This window comes from Cetorhinus maximus, chromosome 3, assembly GCF_964194155.1.
Source record: "Cetorhinus maximus chromosome 3, sCetMax3.hap1.1, whole genome shotgun sequence".
NCBI lineage: Eukaryota > Metazoa > Chordata > Chondrichthyes > Lamniformes > Cetorhinidae > Cetorhinus > Cetorhinus maximus.
In genome coordinates this window covers 202652232-202669196 of record NC_135881.1, presented here as the reverse complement: position 1 = coordinate 202669196, position 16965 = coordinate 202652232, and the positions used below count along the sequence as shown (strand labels likewise).

Sequence of the window (16965 nt, the reverse complement as noted above, 5' to 3'; positions counted from 1 at the left end):
ATTGTGGGAATGATTTGCCCCAGAGCTCTGCTGGTTTGTGTGCATTAGTTTATCCTGTGTTATTTTACTGTGAACATCAACTGTCAATTTTAAAAAAAAAGCTGTGTCTACACTAAGTTGGGTAGGGGTACTGTTACCTGGAAGTTGTCAGCTTAGTGATGGCCATATTTTTTGTACTGTGTGGCTTATATTAGAAAGTTTACACCACCCATTTGCGTCCATGTATCTCTGAATTGGTATGGGATCCATGAGCCCAGTTAAGGTGACTTTGACAGATTTCTTTAATATTCCAAAGGCATTGGACTTTGACAAATTTCTATACAACTCTTTTTTAGACTTTTCTGTATTACTGCTTTAAAGAATGTTCCTCAGTTTTGAACCAAATACATAATGATTCATACTTAAAATGCTGAGTTTTAAAAAGAAATTGACATTGTTATGCAAAGACTGGTTGAGTACATTAGGGCTTGTCTGATAATATTTGAAATGTGTCTTAAACTTGCATAACTATCAATGACCTACATCCTTTTTGGAGATCATGTTAAAGCCAAATCAACCCATTGTTCTTGACTGCTTGACTACCTTTATAAGCACCTTTTCAAAAAGTTGTCGGCTGTGTGAATTACTGTATTAATAACATGGATGGACCATTATTTTTCTTTATTGGCTGATTAGCTGCATACCTTTTCTATTATCTGGTAGACATCAAATAAAAATCATTCCTCCCTTGGGGAAAAAAACACTTAGTTTGCATTTTTAAAAAACTTTGACTATTTAATCATTGGATAATAATATTCAATTAATGTTGATTTGGGTCACTCAGTGGCGCACTCGTCTCTGAATCACAAGGTTATGGGTTCAAAGCCAACTCAGAACACTGTGTTGATTTTTTTGTGCAATTTTTAACTTTGGAATGTAGTAGAATGTGCTTTGTGTGATTGAAGTTTGTGGTGATCAGTGGACATAGTGTCAAATTACCATTTCCAAAATTCCATTTTCTGACAGGCTTTGCCTTTTATGTTGTGTAAACTTTTCAGCATAAGTTGGCTGTACTAATTAATCTGCCCTGGAAAACAAAGTGAAAATTATTGGAAACTGAAGGATTGAGATAACTGTCTGCCAACATAGTGGACTTTTGGTTATGTATGGCAACATTTGAGGTCATTAGAATTGATCATAACCAGATTCGATTGTTCTTGAATATAACTTATTTTGAGGTCTGAATAACAGGATAGCAAAAAAATCAACTCTTTTGCTCCATACCAAAGGCAGTGGGAAAAGTAAATATTACTGAGAACGTTATGCACAATATTTGAATAATTCCTTTGTAAATCAGGAAATGGTTGCCCCATTTGCAGACCTGCTGAATTTTCTGGCACCTCAATTAGTTTTGTTACTTGTGCTAACGAAAGAGGTGATTTATTAAAAATGTTCCAACACTGGCAGTAAATTTGACCGCAAAGTGAAACCATGTACTTTCCAAAGTTTGTTTTGCCTGCTCAGGAAATAAAATGGTGGTATTCAGTTTCTCCTTTATAATTGATATACCTTCAGCGTTGTGTTAAATTTAGTTTTAAAGAAGAAATGGACTTTATATAAGGCCTTTAGCTATCTTGACACATTTAACCTATTTTTTGTTTTATATTCTGTATAAAGCTGAATTCACCAAAATAGAACCTTATTTAAGATCTTATGGAATTGCAGCATATCCTGCTAGATGAAGCATCTTTAGTCTTTATTTCTACCAAAATAAAGACTCACATAGCTTGAGTTCTAGCTAGAATTTAGAATGGTAGCAGCCTTGGTTGGAGGTGTGTGTGGGGGGGGGTGGTGTTGAGTAATCTGTAATGTATTAAGTCACTGCACTTGGAAATTCATTCTCAATGCTGTAATCTCAAATTTAGTTGTAGACAATTCCCAATGGTCCAATATGGTAGGAATTTTAATAGCTTTAATGTACCAGCAATTGCATTCTTAAGTGTCTCCTTAGTGCATCATGCTCCCACAAACAGGTTTTTATGAAGGCTTTTAACAAATTTCCGTAGGGATCGTTCCCTCTGGGACACCCTGGTCCACTCCTCCATCACCCCCTACTCCTCAACCCCCACCTACGGCACCTCCCCATGCCCACGCAGAAGATGCAACACCTGCCCCTTCACTTCCTCTCTCCTCACCGTCCAAGGGCCCAAATACTTCTTTCAAGTGAAGCAGCATTTCACTTGCATTTCCCCTAACTTAGTCTACTACATTTGTTGCTCCCAATGTGGTCTCCTCTACATTGGAGAGACCAAACGCAAACTGGGCGACCGCTTTGCAGAACACCTGCGGTCTGTCCGCAAAAAAGACCCAAACCTCCCTGTCGCTTGCCATTTTAACACTCCACCCTGCTCTCTTGCCCACATGTCTGTCCTTGGCTTGTTGCATTGTTCCAGTGAAGCCCAACGCAAACTGGAGGAACAGCACCTCATCTTCCGACTAGGCACTTTACAGCCTTCCGGACTGAATATTGAATTCAACAACTTTAGATCTTTCTTAAACTCCCTCCCCCATCCCCACCCCCTTTCCGTTTCTTCCCCCTCCCTTTTGTTTTTTCCAATAATTTATATAGATTTTTCTTTTCCCACCTATTTCCATTATTTTTAAATCTATAACTGTAATACCCTGTCAGTCTTTCCACCCCACCCCCATAGAGCTGTACCTTGAGTGTCCTGCCATCCATTCTTAATTAGCACATTTTCTTAGATAATATCACCACCTTTAACACCTCTTTGTTCCTTTTGTCTGTGACATCTTTTGATTATCTGCTCCTATCACTGCTTGCTTGTCCCTACAACCACCCCCCACCCCAACTTCTCTCCCCCATCCCCCCCTCCCTTTAAACCAGCTTATATTTCACCCCTCTCCTAACTTTACTCAGTTCTGCTGAAGGGTCATGAGGACTCGAAATGTCAATTCTTTTCTTCTCCGCCGATGCTGCCAGACCTGCTGAGTTTTTCCAGGTAATTCTGTTTTTGTTTTGGATTTCCAGCATCCGCAGTAGTTTTTTGTTTTTAACAAATTCTGTTTGCCAAATCTAGGTTTGTATCGAGGTGTACAGTTTTCTTCTCTATAGCAACATTGGTCTTCACTGTTACTCTGTTGGGTGAATTTGATTAAAGCAGCTACTCACATGATAGCCTGCCACTCATTCACCCCTATCAAACCCTAATAAGCGTTCTCCCAGTTGCTTATTGTTTCTGCTGGTAAATTTGAGAAGATTGGAAAACCAGTGAAACCAGTTGTTACTTCATCAGGAATTGCAGGCTGTGCAACTACTGTACAATGGAATTCAGGCAACCTCATTAGTTAAAGGAATTTGCTTGTGGTTTAGAAAGAAAGTTAGAACTTGTATTTATATAACACCTTTTACAGTCTCAGGAGGCCTCACGGCACTTCACAGCCAATGAGGTACTTTTAAAATGTATTCATTGCTGATATAAAGGTGTTTGTACAATGCCTTCACAAATGAACCTTCTCCATTTTGGTCGGTTACAAGCCAGGGAGTCTCGTGGGTCAGTGGAAATGAGAAGTCGAGGTGTTGGTGAGAGTGCACAAACTTCTAGACAACTCATCTGCCTGACGCTTCGAGCACCACATGTCCCACATGTGGCAGAGCCTGCAGATTGCATATTTGACTTATCGGCCACCTCAACCCATGAAACCGGAGTGGATGCAAGTCTTCCTTAATCCTGGGGGACTGCCTAAGAAGAAGGGACTTGTGCACAACAAAGGACTATAAACTGCAATGGGATAATTTACCAATTAATCCTTGTTTTGTGGGGTTGGCTGATTGATAAATGTTGATCTGGGCAACCTCTGTCTTCTTTAAATAGTGCCATGAGACCGTTCAAATCTACTTGAACGGTGAGATGGGGGTCTTGTTTTAACATTGCATCCAAAAGATTGTACTTTTGACCTTGCAGCACCCCCTCAATGTTACATTGAGATGTAACATAGAAACGTAGAAAATAGGAGCAGGAGTAGGCCATTCGGCCCTTCAGGACTGCTCCGCCATTCATTATGATCATGGCTGTTCACCCAACTCAATAGCCTGCTCCCGCTTTCTACCCATATCCTTTGATCCCTTTCGCCCCAAGAGTTATATCTAACTCCTTGAAAATATACAATGTTTTAGCCTCAACTACTTTCTGTGGTAGCAAATTCCACAGGCTCACCACTCTCTGGATGAAGAAATTTCTCCTTATCTCAGTCCTAAATGGCCTACCCCGTATCCTCAGACTGTGACCCCTGGTTCTGGACTCCCCCACCATCGGGAACGTCCTTCCTGCATCTAACCTGTCTAGACCTGTTAGAATTTTATAAGTTTCTATGCGATCCCCCTCATTCTTCTGAACTCCAGTGAATATAATCCTAACCAACTCAATCTCTCCTCATATGTCAGTCCCACCATTCCAGGAATCAGTCTGGTAAACCTTCGCTGCAGTCCCTCTATAGCAAGAACATCCTCCCTCAGATAAGGAGATCAAAATTGCACACAATATTCCAGGTGTGGTCTCTGTAAGCCTACAGTCTTTTAGTTGGCCTGCATGGGCTCAGTTCTATGGTATTCCTTGCCTTGGATATTTATTACCTTTCAATTCAAATTTAATGCTAATCATGTTTTTCTTTTAAAATCATTGAGCACCTAACAATGTTAACATTTGCAGTTTTCATGTTGATAGTTTGTCAGGTGCACAGAAGTTAGCTGTATCATTGTGTATTCTCTAAAGTAGCTTACAGTACTCGATTATATTCTATTATCTGAATAGTTAATTGCCAGTACAAATCAGTGTCTCTTTGTGTCTGATACCCTAGGCTCCGGGATCTGAGGAGTTATACCACAGTGAAAATGAAATAATGATTCCGGTACTGTCATCAAAAAGGGCAAGCGAACTACCTGTTGATGAAGTTGCTAGCATTTTGCAGGTAAAGTGTTTATAACTGTAGCGGCGAAGTAGGTGCAGGATTCTTTGTCTCTTTAAAGGACCATTTTCATATGGACTTTAACTAACTATGTTGAGGAAGCATTTAACATTAAACTTAATTTATACAGCAAAAAACAATGTTTCCATTATAGTGTGAGTTTCTTTATAAAAATCGCCTTTGAAATGTGATCCATTTTGAATATTGAGTAACTTTTCTGTAAGGCACTTCTTGGTGGGAAGTATTACTTCATTTGTTCAGAGAAATTGTGGGTTTGAAATATTGTTTGAAATAGCTGAGTAAATGTAATGTAACAGACCATTTATAGAGTAATTTAAAAAAATTCATTCTTGGATCAAATTTTGCTAGCAAGGCCAGCATTTGTTGCCCATCCCTAATTGCCCTTGAGAGAGGGGGCGGGGGGGTGGGGTTGCATATTAAGGTGATTATATTCATAAGTGATGAAAAAAGATGTTTAGAAATTATTTTTTTTAAATATTGTGATTTTGTTAGAATATAAAGCTGTTCTTGTGATAATCCATTTCTTTTCAGCAGTGCAAACCTATATTTAAATTTCATGGTTCCAATCCCTCTTCCTCAACACATTTTTCTTTTTAAAGTGTTGAGTCACTAGTCACCCTCTGATCGTCTTGTCCAAATTGCATTTATCTCATCTGAGCCTAGACAGTATGCCTTAATGAGCAGTACAGGGCTTTAAAGCCCAGAAGGATTTAATCTTAAATTGGGATTCATAATATGCACTTTTGTGCAATGATCATTTGATAATCATCAGGTGCAAAAGCCCAGGCTGAACACCTTTTGCATTTGCATCTATTCCCACAGATACTGACATCAACTGTAATGCCAATTCTATCTGCGTTTGAGATGAGCTAGTTCAGCACTGATCAGAGATTGAATCTGGGAGCCTTCTGGTCTATGGGACTCAGTAGTGCAAGATACAAAAAAAAATCAAAGGGGCTAATTGAATGTTGGCCTTTATTTTAAGAGGGCCGGAATACAAAAAGGAGGAAATAATGCTTCAGTTGTGCATAGCCTTTAACACACCACAGCTGGAGTAGTATGTTCAGTTTTGGAAGCTGCACTTCAGGAAGAATATACCAGCCTTGGAAGGGTTGCAGTGCTGATTCACTGCAATCATACCAGAGTTCAAAGGGTTAAATTATGAGGACAGGTTACATAACATACAGATTACATGACTTGTATTTTCCTGAGCTAGAAAGTTTGAAGGGGTGATCTAACTGAAGTGTTTCAAATGATGAAAGGATTTGATAGTTAGATACAGAGAAACTCTCCTCCAGTGTGGGACTCTGGACCAAGAAATTAGAACTTGGCTATTTAGGAGTGAAATCCAAAAAGCATGTTTTTGCATAAAGGAAAGTGGAAGCCTGGAATTCCCTCACCCATGAGGCTGTCATCGCTGAGTCAGTTGAAATTTTCAGGACTGTGATTGACAAGTTTTTATTAGGTTACAGCATTGTGATATGGATCAATCATGTGTAAATGGATTAAAGGTACAGATCAGCCATAATCTAACTGAATGGCATAGTGGGCTTTAGGGGCTAAATGGCCTACTGCTGTTCAGATGTCTTATATTCCAATAGTGTAGCAATGTGCTGGACCATATTTTGAAATTACAGATGGGATGAGTTTCTGGAAGAAGTGAAAATTGGGTGATTCACTCTTGGCACCGACTAGTGACCAGTATAAGCTCTGCATTAATAGAGCAAATGTAATCTCTTTAGCCAGTGAATGATAACTGGTGCAGAAAAGCTTGAAAGATTAAAATGAGTAAATTTAAAATGTAAAATGGAGGAAAACATGTTCAATGTTCACAGTGAAAAAGCTGAGTACAGTAGCTTTTTTGGTTTGTACCAAATGTCATTTTTTTTCCATTCATTACAGTTGGTGGGTGGGGAGCTGTATGTTGCCTCAGTACTGGCTGCATACATGCCTCTGCTGTGATGGCAGCAACAAAGTTTCATCTTTGTATATTTATTAAGCATCAAGTCTCCTTATCACAGGGCGACCTTCACAATGGCTTAAAAACTAGTGAAATTTCTCGGCGTCGGACGTACCATGGATGGAATGAATTTGAAATCAATGAAGATGACCCTCTTTGGAAAAAATACATTTCACAGGTTAGACACCTCTGTAATTGCACTATAACAATGGCATAGCAGTAGTCAGATGACTTAAGCCACTTTTGTTTATTTGATATTTGTTCAGGTAGCAAAAACAAAGCAAATGATGAATGGGAGAGAAATTTTACAGGTCTAAATAATTAAGTTTTGAGTGTGAAATTCCAATATTGCATTTTAGATTTGGTGCCAGAAAGGGGAGCAGTAGAAGTGGGGACAATACAGTCAGCTCTTTTACTTAATACAGAAATATCTCAAAATTTGAAATAAGAGCGCCAGGCTTTGGTATTAACTGAGAGGAGAACAGTATTGCTTTCTCCCTTGCAACACCTGTCCTTTTACCTCCTCCCTTCCTACCTTTTAGGATTCTGCTATTTTCATTTACGCATTCTCTGGATCCATCTTTTGTTTCTCTTCTTGTTCCATTACCACCTCCTTTTGCATTGCACCATCGTCTCCATTATTATTTAATCGCTCTTGTCTTCCGCCCTATCACTGATCTTCCTTCCCCCGTCCCTCTCCCCAATTTCTCTGCCTGTGTATTTGCTTAAAACCTGTTTCATCTCTAACCTGTACCAGCTCTGATGAAAGGTCACCAACCTGAAATGTTAACTTTGTTTCTCTCTCTGCAGATGTTGCCTGACCTGCTGAGTATTTCCAGTACTTTGTGCTTTTGGTTCAGGGATCCCATGCTCATTACACAGCTGAGTAACTTGTTCCGGAACGCACTGGCTTACTATTCTTGCCATCATAACAAGAGAGTCCTCAACAAAAGCTTCTCTTCCTGCCTCTATACTGTTACCTTCAGAGTCCCTGAAGGATCTTTTGTTCGCCCTTTCCTCATCTATGTGCTTCCCCTTGACAACTTTATTCATTGACATGGGTTCAACTTCCACAGGGGTGTTGATGAAACCCAGCTCTATCTGTCTCACCACCTCTATTGTTAGACTATTTGTTCAACATCCAGTCTTTGATGAACTGCTTTCTTCCACCTCTGTGACATACCTGCCCCACCCTACCTCAACTAATAAAACTTTCATCCATGCCTTTGTTGCCTTCACACTCGACTACTCCAATTTTCTCCTTGTCGCCCTCCGCCCTCAATCCTCCAAACATCAACTCTTCCAAAATTCTGCAGCTTGTATCCTATTCTGCATCAAATCCCTCCTTCCTGACACCCATGCCCTTAGTGAGGTACAGGCACTTGTCCGTAAAGCCTTAAAATCCAAATTCTTAACTTCATGTTTAAGTCTAATGAGAATGGTCTCATTTGCTTGCTGACATTTGAAGTTGCAGGCCAGGAAACAAACACCCTTACACACACCTTCCCCCCAGCATAATCTCCCTGCAATATTGACAACCTTATTCACTGACATCGGTTCAACTTCCACAGGGGCGTTGATGAAACTCAGTTAGTGATTTTCATAGTTTTGTGCTTTGGTAAAGGAAATGATTAATTTGATTTTGGATATCTGAAAAGAATTGTTCATTTTTAGCTTATGTAAGAGGCTTGCCAAGAGGTGGAAGGAAGGAAGGGATAGGCCTCTATTAATTTGCCCCTAAAAGAGGTATCAGGGAGATTATGCTGTGGGGTAGGTGTGTGTAAGGGTGTTTGTTCCCTTGATCCTCTGTCTCTCTGACTCCAGAATAGATTTTGTTTTGTTTTTATCCCTGAACTGAGAGGGTTCTATAGAAAACTCAGTCTAACCATGTCTTTACCCTGGCTTCAAATCGGTGATTGTTTCTTTGTAACTGATTGTAATAGGAGCTGGAATACCTTGGGTACTTTTTAATATTATGGCAGCTATAATTGGTTTAGTCCCTTTTATGCTTGTATTGAATGGAGCTTGGTCAGGAGCCTTTTTGTTCGCTAATGCATCTGTCTGTCATGCTTTAAATTTAGTTCCATACTGTTAAGATGTGGCTAATGTAATTCATTTTACATTGTATACTGATGACACACTCGTGCACATTTTGATGCCTTTTGATGCGGTGGAAACTAAGAGAGGTTTTTTTCTTTGCTCGATATTTTTCCCTTCCTGATCTGTGCTACTACATTTGGATTCTGTACATGATAGTTTCTGATTTTTAAATTTGTACTTGGTTCCTGTGTGACATTGTTTAGGTTTTGGGCTGTTTGCTTGGGTTGTATTGTTTGGACATCCTGTTTGAACTGTTGAGAGGAGCATTTCAAAATTCTTGCACAGCCTGCTTTTCCCTCATTGATGCACTCATTTCAGGTGGTTTATGATTATTGGTTACTGTGATTATGTCAGCACCCTATTTTACTGTTCCTGGTAAAATTGGGAAAGTTGGATAGGAAACCTTTGGAAAACAGAAAATACCATGTATATCAGACCAAAATGAAGGGTGGTGATGTTTCTGTGTCGACAGCCATTTTGTTGTGTGTTATACTGGATTTTGTTCTTTTGTAGACCTTGTTTCCTTCCATTAAATTATTTTCTGGTTTCAAGAGCTCTTGGAGAAATATTTCATTTTATTAATATTGATCCACACAGCCAGGTAAACCTGGTTTTGGTTGGCTCTTCTTGTGAACACTTTTCCAGCTCTGTGGTTAACAATTAGATTGATCATGTGCTGTAGTGTGGTTTGGAATCAAAGGATTGGTTTGTGCGCACAGATTTGATCTTTTTTGATTTTGTCATACCTAAGGATTCCTTGTCTGTATTTCCAGATTTAAGTTCTTTTAAAATGTATTTTGTGTTGAAACTCCCTTTAAAGAGTTTAATTTCCCAGGACAGTTATATGCAGGACTGTGAATTCAACATCAGAAGAGAGGTAGCTAATAGGCTGATTTATAATTATTTTTTCCAGTGGCAAACCAACAGAGCAATTCAGTGGTTTGTCTCCAAAATTGAGAGGCACTTCATACCATTGTGTTGGAACATATTTTTTCCCCAATCTGTTCCTGCCAGAACAGCCGATAATAAAACAGAATGCCATCCGTCAAAAAAGCAATCTGACATCTGGAAACAGGACGATGCACAGGCAGTCAGGCATCAAAAGGCTATGGAAGACAGGAGACTGTAACAAGTTGTTGTTCTGCTCTAGGGCTATAGGGCAGAATACACAGGGATTGTTCTGGTTTGTTCTGCAATGTGAATTTGGATTGCATGCCTGTTCATTGTATGTCATTTTTATATCATTGTGCAAAGACATACAATCAGATTTGTTTAGTTGAATCAATTGAAAGGTGCATTTGCCTTACTGTCAAATCAAGCAGCTAATTGATTTGCCCAATGCTTTGCCTTAACTCTGTCTGAGATTGAAGAAATATTTGTACAAAAGTCGTTGAGATCAGTTTCGGTACAACCATCTGTTTTTGAAAAATACTATGTGTATTTCAGTCCAGGTTCATAACTTGTATGAACAATGTGTTCACACTGAACTACAGTTCCAGCAATGAGCTTTTATTTTATAGGGCTCCTGATACTTATCAGTGAGACTGTCAGCTTGCACCCGAGAAAGGGATGCTTCATCATTATAAATCTAATTTAATTGTAAAATAACTGTGCCGAGATCTATTAGGGATATTTTATTAAGTATTTTTACAATTTTTTGCAGTTCAAAAATCCCCTTATTATGCTCCTCCTGGCTTCAGCTGTTATCAGTGTTCTAATGCATCAGCTGGATGACGCAGTCAGCATTACAGTGGTAAGATATGGATGTTTGTTTAATATATAAATAATATTCAAGTATGTAGATGTGACTCAAGAATGCAGTCAAATTAAATCTAAATATAGTTTAAATATAGAAATATAGGGGGACAACTCTTGTTGGAGTGGGGCATCTTGCACCACGTACTGTTCATTAGACTTTTTTCTGCCCCCTTCAGATCAAAAATAATTTCCAGCGTAGCCTGCTGGAAGTACCAGTTAATAAGAGTATCTGGAACTTTAGTGGACGTCTGGGAACAACTAATAAAATTGAGTGAATTAAAGTCAAATCGGGTAAAGAAAGAGAAATAAAGAGCAAAATTTTTCACCCTTTTTGGGGGGGGAACGGGGTGCGTAAGTTCCAGAAATTTACCTTGTGTCAGGATCCCAACATCTTCCCAGCTTCTTCCTGCTTTCCCGGGTTGGCACTGAAGGATAGCGGGAAACCTCCTCTGCTCTGTCAAGCCAGTAATTAAGTAGTTATTCTCTGAATGCTTTCACTGTATGACAGCTGATTCCCAACTTCTTGAAAGGCACTTCACCTGTATAGCATTTCACTCACTTCAGCTGCACTTCCCTGCTGCCATCGCTCATCATGCTTTGGGTGCAGTTTTTGCAACTATACTTTCTACCTCCGCTGAGGATCAGGAGCAGAGGTCACACCACTACCAACTGCTCTAGCAGCATCAGCTACATTCTCCTCAGTCTCCGATCCTGTAGCAGGATCTTTGGGTAGGTGTGCAAGAGCTGGGGGACAGCCTTCCCAAGTTTCCTCTCCATTCCTGTGATTGCTGGCGAACTTTCCTGACACATGCCACGGCCTCTTTAATTAGGAATCCCTCTTTTGACAGAATGGACACAACCCCTAGTTTGTCGGGGAGCCGGGAAGCGGGATGACAATTGGTTTGCTCTGGTAAAGGGCAAATGCCTGCTGTTGAGGGAGTCCTGTTCTAAACCCAAAAATGGTTCTGCTATTGCAGCAGAGACTAAGATTTCTCCCAAAGAGAAGGCAGGAAAGGTTAGAGAAAGAGAGAACATTTTGCAAAAATGTTTAATTCTCCAAGAAGAATCTAATCCATGCAAGAATGAGATTGAACAGTTTAAAATGTTCTTTCTGGGCCAGAGAGGTTGATTGGCATTAAATTAATATTTGCCTTGCCATTAAAAACGCTGTTAATTATGGGCCCTAATCTTCGCCAATTAGTTTATTGGACAATTATTGTGTAAATCCAGCAATTTCTTTTGTGAAAAACAAATGGTGGAACATCAAAAATCAGAAAAATAGCAGATTATGGAGGTTCACAACTCCCAGGATGTCGCCTGTTTCTTTGACCTTGTGGCCAATAATTATTATTGCATTAATAATGGCTTGCATAGTGAATTTGTGTCATTTTTTCGAGCAAGATTTGGCCCAATACTTGCTTTCTAGTGCATATGGTTACAAACATTTTAAATTGAGATTTTATCAGAGTACAAAGCTTATTGTTGTTCTTTTGTTTGCTTAGTAGGACCACGTCATATTTTTATTCTATGTATGGTAATTGTAGAGGGACATAAAAGTACCACTGTAAATGAATGGCTAACTGTCAACCTTTGGGTCTTTTCTTCCTGTAGAAATTTAATTGATTTTGATGTGGACTAATCGCACTTTTCCTCTCTCATAGGCTATATTAATTGTGGTCACAGTTGCCTTTGTACAGGTTGGTGTCTTTTTGTAGTTTACTAGAAACTTGGCCAAAGCTGAAAATGTAAATTTGTGTTTTTAACTTGTCTGCTATATGTATTTAAACCTTTCTAGGTAACGCTGAGCTACCAGAGCAGACATTTTTGACATTTCAGCTCACATATCATGAAACTTGAACTAATGTAATGGTGAAACTCTTAATCAGGAATAGCTTTATTACTGTGTCAAACTTTACTGCTAAAATGAAGACCTTAAAACTCCTGTTAACTTCAAAATTTTAATTGAATTTTCTAACTGTCTTCCTGTAAATTCCTTTTGACTTTATTTATTCTTCTATCATCTTACGATTTTTACAGAAATAACTTGAATTTTATGTTAGATTTTTTGAAGTTTGAAAAAAAAAGTAAAATTGTCAGCCACGGCTCAGGGTCAGCGGTCATGCTTCTGAGTCAGAAGGACATGGGTTCAAGCCCTAATCTAGGAACTGGAACAAACACAACCCGGGCTGACATTTCAAGAAGGGAGTGCTGCACTGTTGGATATATCAGATGAGATATTAAGCCAAGCCACTGTCCTCTCAGGTGCATGTAAAAGATTCCATGGCACTGTTCAAAGTAGTTCTCCTGGTGTCCTGACCAACAGTTAGCTCTCAACCAGCACACTGAGAAAAGATTTTCTATATGTTATCTGATTGCTGTTTGCAGGGCTTTGCTCAAAGCAGATTTTCTACTGCATTTCTCTGCAGCATTCAAAAGTTGCTGTGAAGTGCTTTGGGATATTCTGATGCCCTGAAAGGCATTATGTAATTGTAAATTCTTTCTTCGTTAAATACTGTACTATTTTCTTCCGCCTTTGGTGTCCCACTTAAACCAGATGTTTCAAAGGGCTTCTTTTTTCTCAACCAATTAAAATTCTAAAGTTTAAATATTGGCCTGGTTGATTTGAATGTAATCTGACATTTTATGGCGCCACATTGGGTACTCCTGCAGTTCGACTAAGTAACTAATTTCATTGGTCATAATGAATTATCGTGTCAGTGGCACCTCGGGAGCGTAAGATGTAATTTGGCTTTGAGTATCTTTCCTTCATTGATTGAACATGATAACAGACATTCAAGAATTCTTTTTTGGTCATAATTTCATGACCTAATCAAAATGAGATTTTGCTGAGTGACCTTTGTTCACTTACTTTTCTAATTTTAAGCTTTTTAGAATTTTTCTGTTCATTAGACAAAGGATGTCAGTACACGGGAATGGGTTGCTTTGCTTCTGTATGGAAAACTTACCAGGCGAAGAGTAAGGTTTCCGGCACTCTCCTCCTATGTGTGGTTACATTCTAATGTAAATGTTTTATCACCCTTTGCACTGGTGTACTAGTACAATTTTCAATAACTGAGAGAGATGATCGATGACTAATACTGGGCAGCTTTGTGCGATGGACATGCGCTCAGTATGAATTAGGTTGATATGAGCTGATCTCTTCTAATGTGGGCCCTTCAAAGCTAAGAATGGACATTTATTTCATCCCATTCTGTCCAGCTTCAAGACCAGGCCATAGTGGTAAAAGGACAGTATGGTAATATACTGTGCATCTCTCCTACTCACCCAGTCCTTTGCCTTTGTGACAATTGGGCTTGGATTACTTCTGTCAGCTGCTTTCAATCATGAAAGCCTCAATTAGATCATTTCAAAGCCTGTACCTTTCCAACAATAAAAAGAGCTCAGCTTTCTTAATCTGCTTTCATTAGTAATCAGTTCTATAAATTGACCTCCTCTTTCCTGTATCCATGCTGGTAAGTTATTTTCCTCCAAAGTCACCCAGAAAATTGTTTCAGAAGCTTCCTTTAAGCAGATGTTAAATTTGGGAATGTAACTTGCAAGGATACCTGCTGACCCTTTTGAAATTAATGGGAGTTATTTTGACCATTTCCAGTATTTTGAGCTCGGGTACAGCACTGGTTGTCAAGGGTCTCTCACTAGTCCTTAAAACAATTTATGATGACGAATTTAAGGTATTGTGTGAAAGGCATTTTGGCGTAACGTTAAAGACATTGATTAAGTAAGATATTTTTTCTTAGAATGTTTAATAATCAGTATTTCTAAGTAAATCTAACTAAAGTTGCATTTTTTATATTGAAGGCTCAAAACATGGTTCAAAAATGCCTGGCATGTGTTTTATTTTCTGCCAAGTAGGTGCAACCACCCAAAATTTCTTCAGTCTCCAAGGAGACTATCACCAAAATCTGTGGGGTTTTGGCCTGTACTCTATAAATAAACAAATAAAAGACATGTGGATTTCAGTTCTTTTCCGCCTGCCTGAGGGGTACATTGCAGTCATTAATGTCAGACTGAACTGACAGCAGCCCAGAAATAGGAAATGAGTGTGCTAATTTTAGTTCAGTGACCATACTGTTTTAATATTCTAATAACTAAATGAATACCCAGTTTAACAGAAACCACTTGCTAGGTTTTGATGGGTATTTAACCAAAGTAATATGCTGGAGAAAGTAGACTTATTTGGTTTATGTACAGCATTGCAGTGGTTAAAGAATTTCTCAATAATTGAAAACTTATTTTTGCGCCCTGTAGTGATGACAATACAATATAAATCCTTCAGTGTGGGAATTATTATGCAGTAACAGCAGAGAGTATACTGGTGACATTCACACTGACAGTCCATGTAAAAGCAGCCAGAATGGGGGTCAGCAGAGAGGCCCCACAAAATTAACAGCAAATCTGTATACCTCTTGGTGATTACAAAAAAGCAATTAAGATGAAAGGTTGGGATGGCTATTGTAAGCTCTCAAGCTTTCCTCTCGGTATAATGATTAATGCACTCTCTTTATTCAATTGCTGAGGCCCTTAAACAGCATAATGAAACTGCGTCAAGTAATGTAGCATTTTTAGGCTTGTATGGGAGTGGGATTCTTTGACCCCACAACTTTCTGACTCAGAGACGAGAGCACTATCACTAAGCCAAACAAAACACCTTAAAAATGAGATCCAAAATGTAAAGGCCCCTGCACCAAAGAGATTCTGTTTGCAAACACCATCTCCAAAACTTTGATCAAAAAGTAGGAAGTTAGAAACAAAAACAGATGTTTTTTTTTATGAAATGCTTATTGCTTACTCGCTAGGGAGGCCTTTGCAGTGAACAGTGTGAAGAGGTCAAGGGGAAGCTCACTGAAGTTAGAATCATGTTGTGTTATATGAATATAAAATTTTAACCTTGTGCATGCCCTCATAAACAACTTTACTGTATAGTATGTTTCATGTGTGATAGCATTACTTTACTTTTGCTCATTTTCTACAGGAATATCGGTCTGAAAAATCTCTTGAAGAATTGAGCAAATTGGTTCCCCCAGAATGCCACTGGTATGATTTTTATTTTTAACCAAAATCCTATTTTGTCCTCTTCCAAGAGAATGTAAATAGGTTCCTTTATGGCTAACATGTGTAGCAGCTTTTGTGAGCTGAGCACCGTAATTAACATGGGAGACTGTTGGGCATTGCTTCCAGTTTTGCTCTTGTGAGATGAACTATGCCATGAGAATCAGACTGCTGTTTCATGTAATCAGTAAAAGCCAGGAAAGCGACAAAGCTATGCATTTTATGGTTCATACGGAGAGCCATAGAGTCGTTACAGCACAGAAGAAAGTCATTTGGCCCATTGACTCCATGCCAGCCCTTTGTAGTGCAACCCAGTCAGTCCCATTCCCCCACTCTGTCCTCATAGTCCTGCAAATTTATTTCCCTCCTGTGCCATCCGATTTCCTTTTGAAATCATTGATTGTCTCCGTTTCCAGCACCATCGTAGGCAGTGAGTTCCAGGTCATTACCACTTGCTGTGTAAAAGAGTTCTTCTTCACATCCCCCTGCATCTCTTTGCCAAAACTTTAAACCTGTGACCCCTAGACCTTGTACTATCAGCGAATGGGAATAACTTTTCTTTGTCTACCTAAACCTTGCACTGTTTAAAGAATTCCTCAATAACCGATAATCTTGTATACCTCTATCAAATCTCCCCTCAATCTCCTTTCCTCCAGGGAGAACAACCTTGGCTTCTCTAAACTAACCTTGTTGCTAAAATCTCTCATTCCTGGAAGCATTCTGGGAAATCTCTGCACCCTCGTACGGACCCTCACATTCTTCCTAAAGTGTGGTGACCAGTACTGCAGGGGGAGGTGATGGCACAGTGGTATTGTTGCTGTAAATCTAGTATTCCAGAGACCCAGGGTAATGCTCTGGGGACCCAGGTTCGAATCCCACCACGGCAGATGGTGGAATTTGAATTCAATAAAAAAAAAATCTGGAATTAAAAGCCTAACGATGATCATGGAACCATTGACGATTGAACCAATGACAATCTCAGCCCTGTCGACCCCTGCAAAGTCCTCGTTACTAACATCTTGGGTTAAGTGCCAAAATTGGGAAAGATGTCTCTTAGACTAGTCAATCAACAGCCTGACATACTCATCCTCACA

The 16965-nt window shown here is 39.2% G+C and overlaps 1 protein-coding gene across 1 annotated transcript in view; it reads left to right on the top strand.

The window, feature by feature from the left end:
• Window positions 1–16965, top strand: part of atp2c1 (ATPase secretory pathway Ca2+ transporting 1) — a 96809-nt gene that overhangs the window by 20226 nt on the left and 59618 nt on the right. Inside the window, exons 2-6 of the mRNA XM_078539623.1 lie at window positions 4855–4965; window positions 7005–7121; window positions 10707–10796; window positions 12463–12498; window positions 15795–15856. Coding sequence (XP_078395749.1) covers window positions 4855–4965; window positions 7005–7121; window positions 10707–10796; window positions 12463–12498; window positions 15795–15856 — 416 coding nt within the window. The remainder of the gene's footprint in view (window positions 1–4854; window positions 4966–7004; window positions 7122–10706; window positions 10797–12462; window positions 12499–15794; window positions 15857–16965) is intronic.